The sequence below is a fragment of the Aythya fuligula genome, chromosome 2 (genome assembly GCF_009819795.1).
Source record: "Aythya fuligula isolate bAytFul2 chromosome 2, bAytFul2.pri, whole genome shotgun sequence".
NCBI classification, from domain to species: domain Eukaryota; kingdom Metazoa; phylum Chordata; class Aves; order Anseriformes; family Anatidae; genus Aythya; species Aythya fuligula.
The window spans coordinates 118,726,509-118,732,508 of NC_045560.1; the positions used below are offsets into that span (position 1 = coordinate 118,726,509).

A 6,000-nucleotide genomic window follows, 5' to 3' on the forward strand; every position below is an offset into this window, starting at 1 on the left:
TTTGCATCTTTTCATTTGCATGGGTCTTTGTTTTTAAGTTCTTCCCAACCAACTTCTGACACCTGTTGCAAAGGAACTCACGTAATCTGCTGCTGCACCTGCACGGTCTTCCAACTTAACCGCTAAAGATAGCGCATAAAACAACCACCAACAGGCTGAGTAAAACAAAAGTGGCATTTTAAAACTCACATCCACACAGGCACACGTTCAGATGCTTTCAAATGTCTACTACAACCTTTGTTTGTTTGTTTTCAAGTGTGTGACAGCAAAGAACCATCTAAAACTAAAAAATTCAGTATTTCCCACCTCACAGAAACCCAATTCACTCATAAAACCAAAGCTTTAACATTTTGCTGTCCCAGGAAAAGAGTCTAATTTTTGAATAAAAGTTAAATAAAACTCCCCCGGAGGACTTTTAGCAGCAGTGGTGCAAGGCCAGTAAATCTCATGCTGTTTTCAGGTGCTGAACTGAGTTAGTATACTAATCCATATCTTTCTCTAAACAGTCATAAGCGTGTTTGTTTGTTTGTTTTTCCCCTGTGCAAACACAGATTGAAGTGAAACAAACCTATTACCTTTACAGCTACAAAAAAAAAAAAAAAAATTCAAGAAAATTTTCTTAGCCAAACAAGCTACAAAAAACAAAACGTCATTTTCAAAAATATAATCAGGTAACACTTACCTCCAAACCAATTAACTTATTAGCAAACTGTACACAGTTTGTGATTGCAAAACAAACTCAGGACAATGTAGTCTGGTACTGCAGTCAGCTTAACAATGATACTGTAATACAAAGTAGGGATTATAGCACTCTTTTTAACTCATCTTGCAGGCAAAAATGTCAAATGGAATATATTTCTAATTGTTTTTCCAACTGTAGGTATCAAAACAATTCCATTGTTCCCAGCCTAAATATTTTCCAAACCTATATATTGAGCTGTTAGTTTAACAGGCCATGCAACAAATCACAAAACAACGCACTATCTGTCCAGTACCTACATTTCATGCTGTTTTCTGTACTAAATTGCCAAAACCTCTAATGCACTGGTGTTTTCTAAGCCTTAACTCTTCTCTAGTCTTCAGGTGTACTAAAAACTAGATGCATTAAATTTAAACCAAGTCCAAACTGTATCAGCGACTAAACAGATTTTCACAACCACTTTCCTTATCATAAAGTCGGACATCCTCTTCAACCCAAAGCAAAGTGGATGCTGTAATTCCAATTTTTCTAGTGTAAGACTGCCCTGCTTTAAACACTGTTACAAACATTATTACAAATCCTTTTTTGCAAGACATTTCTGTAATTCTATAGAAAGTGAAAGGTAATGCTCCAGCCCCATTCCTATTGGCTTCCAGTTTACCTGACCTTTAATCTACAGCCTTCATAGACCACTCCTTTCAGCTTCCCTCAGCTGACGAGATCACAGCAGCAGAATGATGTTCTGTATGTATATTTTAAAGCTATGCTTCAGGCTATAGAAAATGGAGTACGTTTCTGAAGACAACAGGCCTATATACATGTAGTTATAGATCTGTTCCACTTAGGGAAGCAAACATTTAATAACATGGACAACTTTATTCCTAAACTTACTCAACTGCTGCTGTTTTGTTTGTGTGTTTTGTTTTTTTTTTTAATCCATGGGTGCAACCTTATCTTTCATAATCATTCATTAAAGTAACTCAGTGAGAGAAGAGTGTACTTACATACAACAAAAGCTATAGGAAGGCCCAACACGCATTTTAACGAAACCACATTAATTCTAGAGGAGTGGTGACATCTATTCCCAATATGCAATCAATACTTGAAGTAACAGCAGAAATATGCATCTCATAGTGTGTTAAATACAACGTTGCTCGATTATTTCGTCCTCCAAGAACTGTATTTATCGCTTCAGTAAATAGTTGTGAAATCCACACAGCTGCAATTAAAGCTTTAGTCAAGGCAAGTCACCAGGAACCTGACTCAGGAAGGGTGTCTGCACTGGCTGCCTTTTCATCTCATCAAAAGAAATGCCAAACAGGGCTCTGTCACAAACCACACGGACACCTCTTGTATGCGAGATTGAGGTGTCTCTTGCCAACGTCAGGGGGAAAAGGTATCAAAGCTTTTCTTATTGATGGGTTTCATCAAATCATTCTCAAAGACACACACCAAATACAGAGAAACATAAATGTTTTAGATTTTAAAACAGGTGCTTGGCAGCATAAGGAAACTGCCTAAAATTTTCCTGTTCATGTTGAGTAAAAATGGGGAAAGGAACACATGAAGTTGTCAGGAACATGATCGTCTAGTGTGTGCTTATGTAAGAGCACATTTCCCAACTCAGCTCCATCTTTGTGAGACAACAAAGTACCTCCGTATAGAAATTATCTCAGTCACTTTGCTAAAGCTAGCATTTTAACTGCAGAGAAGGACTAAGTCCAACCAACACCTTACAACTGACAGAGATCAGCATGAAAAGCACAGAGAAAGAGCTGCCGAGTTAAATACCGATGCACTCCCTCTCCTAACACACAGCTCAGGGTCACCACCACAGCACACACACATGCTTTGGATAGCTGATACCCTCTCAGTGCTGGGCTTTGCAGCATCCGACCGAGGCTGCCCCCATGGAGATGCTGTGCTGCCCCTACAGCTGTGAGCTGCCTGCACCGGGTTACCTGTGCTGCAGCACCCGCCTGCGTGACCCCAGCTGCTGCTAAGGATTACAGCCCAGACCCTAAAGCCTCCCAGATCACCACAAAATGCCCGGCCGTCACTTAGCACCTACGGTATTGCCCCACTGATGCTCCCCAGCACCAGCAGTTGTTTCCAGATTATCAGGGAGGTTTTTTTTTCTTCCTCTTGTCAGAAGTCTTCCAAACAACACCGCACAGACTGTACTTCACCATTGCTCCTCCTGCGATATTCAAACATTTTGCAGTCTGTATGTCTTTATCACAAAACCACAGAATGGTCTGGGTTAGAAGGGACCTTAACGCTCCCTTAGCTTCCTCCCCTTGCCATGGGCAGGGACACCTCCCACCACACCAGGCTGCCCAAAGCCCCATCCAGCCTGGCCTTGAGCACCTCCAGGGATGGGGCATCCACAGCTTCTCTGGGCAGCCTGTGCCAGGGCCCCACCACCCTCTGAGTGAAGAATTTCCTCCTAATATCTACTCTAAGTCTCCCCTCTTTTAGTTTTAAGCTGTTCCCCTTATCCTATCACTGCACTCCCTGAGAGCCCCTCCCCAGCTTTCCTGTAGGCTCCCTACAGGTACTTGAGGCACCTGAGATACATCACAAAATGAACCACTGCTCCAACTTCAGAACTGAGAAAGTGAGACCACAAATCCTTTTGTGCTTGTGAGTAGGAGGGAAAAAAGAAAAGGAAAAGCTGTGAATTAGCACATCCCAGAAAAGCCTATAGACTAGTTTCATAAGGGTATGAACTGAGATGTGAACACCTTCAGTACGGGAAGGGAGAGGACCACAACTCCAGCATCCACTAGCTTCATGCCCCTGTCCTTGCTGCCAGCTGTTACTGAAAGCACCCGGTGCCGCTGCTTGCTGTGGAGATTTGGGACACGCAGCGGGACACACATAAACCTCACTGGTTTAATGCAGCTGGTGCTCCCGTAGATGGGTAAGCATTACTAAAAGCGTTATTGGTAATTTATATCATCTTAGAGAGGAAAAAGTCGTTGATGTGGCTACTGTATGGTACTAAGAAGTTGCACACAGATAAGTTTTGAATTAGAAACATTGAATTGTGAAGGTTGGAAGAGACCCCCAAGACCACCTGGTGCAGCCACCCCCTCCCACCAGTGCCACCCACAAACCCTGTCCCCAAGCACCACGTCCAGCCCTTCCCTGAACACCCCCAGGGACGGTGGCTCCACCACCTCCCTGGGCAACCCGTCCCGGTGCCTGGCTGCTCTTTCTGAGCAGAAATGCCTCCTCGTTTCCACCCTGAGCCTCCCCCGGCGCGAAGAGGCCGAGGCGAGGCCGGTGCCGGCGCCTCACCGCGTTCTTCTTCTGCACCATCTTGTCCATCTTCTTGGCGATGCGGATGATCTCGTCCTCCGTGGTCATGGCGTGCCCCCGCCAGGGACGCCCGCTGCCGGGGCCGCGCCGGGGCTCGGGGCTCGGGGTCGGGGCACGGAGCCGGAGCCGGAGCCGGTCCCGGAGCCGGAGCGAGGCCGCGGCGCTGCCTCCCGGCCCGCCCCAGCAGCACCAGCGATGGGCGCGGCGCCGCCAGGCAGCGCTCGGCGAGCGCCGGCCGCGGGAGCCAGGCAGCGCTAAGGAGCGCCGAGAGAGCGTGTGTGTGGAAAAATGGGGCTGGGGGGGACGTTTCTGCCCCCAAGCAACAGGCAAAGCGCAATGAAACGCGCTCCCGGGGTGTGCCGCCCCGACCCCAGGCGCTGCTCGCGGTGGTGTGCCCTAAAGCTTCAGCTCAGCGCCTGCCGAGGGGTTGGTTCAGGCACGAGGTGCCCCAGCCGCGTCAGACATCTTAGGGCTGCGCCACCGCCCTCAGCTGCCAGCCCCGCTGGCAGCGTTCAACCTGCCTGGCTTGGAAAAGACATAAAGCCCTCCCTCCCCGTCACCGAAAAGGCCTTTTAAAAAGCCCATCTTTTCTATAACATAGAGGATTTCAGATTTTAGAACAGATTCAGGCTCAAGAACCAGTACAACTGAGAGGCGGATGAGGAAGAAACTTTTGCGTTAGCCACATACCACACTGTAATACCTCAGTTCCTTCCCAGTGTTTCAACCAGCCTGAACTTTGTATATGGTCGACTGAGATACACAAAGTTTGACATAAACGTGTAATATGTACTGTCAATTTCTGTTCATGAATGTCTTTTTTTTTTTTTTTATAGTTAGGAAATAAAAAAAAAAAAAGCAAACCACATCATTGAATCACAGAATTGTCTAGGCTAGAAGAGACCTCCAAGATCACCAAATCCAACATCTGACCTAACACTAACAAGTCCTCCACTAAACCATATCACTAAGTTCAACATCTAAATGTCTTTTAAAGACCTCCAGGGATGGTGACTCCACCACTTCCCTGGGCAGCCCATTCCAATGCCTCACAACCCTCTCAGTAAAGAGGTTTTTCCTAATATCCAACCTAAACCTCTCCTGGTGCAACTTTAGCCCATTCCCCCTCATCCTGTCACCAGGCATATGGGAGAACAGACCTCGCTACAGCCTCCTTTAAGGTACCTGTAGAGAGCGATAAGGTCGCCCCTGAGCCTCCTTTTCTCCAGGCTGAACAAGCCCAGCTCCCTCAGCCGCTCCTCGTAGGACTTGTTCTCCAGGCCCCTCACCAGCTTTGTCGCCCTTCTCTGGACTTGCTCGAGCACCTCGATGTCCTTCTTGTAGCCAGGGGCCCAAAACTGAACACAGTACTCGAGGTGCGGCCTCACCAGAGCCGAGTACAGGGGGATGATCACTTCCCTAGCCCTGCTGGCCACACTGCTTCTTATACAAGCCAGGATGCCGTTGGCCTTCTCGGCCACCTGAGCACACTGCTGGCTCATATTCAGCCAACTATCAACCAATACTCCCAGGTCCTTCTCCGCCAGGCAGCTTTCCAACCATTCCCCTCCCAGTCTCTAGCTCTGCTTGGGGTTATTGCACCCCAGGTGCAGGACCCGGCACTTGTTAAACTTCATTCAGTTGACCTCAGCCCATCGGTGCAGCCTATCCAGATCCTCCTGCAGAGCCTTCCTACCCTCGAGCAGATCGACACACACACCTAACTTGGTGTCATCTGCAAACTTACTGAGGGTGCACTCAATCCCCTCATCCAGATCATTGATAAAGATATTAAAGAGGACTGTCCTCAGTACTGAGCCCTGGGGAACGCCACTAGTGACCATTTAACTACTTTCACTGTAAAATCAAAGTGTTTACCTCAAGAAAGCAATCAGAATATCCACACGTTACATAAAGATTACATGCAGCTTATCCCCTACTAAGATTCAGGATGGTGCTTATGTGTGCTTCTG

General features: G+C 47.1%; 1 protein-coding gene across 1 annotated transcript in view; it reads right to left on the reverse strand.

The window, feature by feature from the left end:
* Window positions 1-4,193, reverse strand: part of TCEA1 (transcription elongation factor A1) — a 28,630-nt gene extending 24,437 nt beyond the window's left edge. The window contains exon 1 of the mRNA XM_032182556.1: window positions 4,007-4,193. Within this exon, the coding sequence (XP_032038447.1) occupies window positions 4,007-4,075 (69 nt within the window). The 5' untranslated portion in view covers window positions 4,076-4,193. The remainder of the gene's footprint in view (window positions 1-4,006) is intronic.
* Window positions 4,194-6,000: the final 1,807 nt, after the last annotated feature.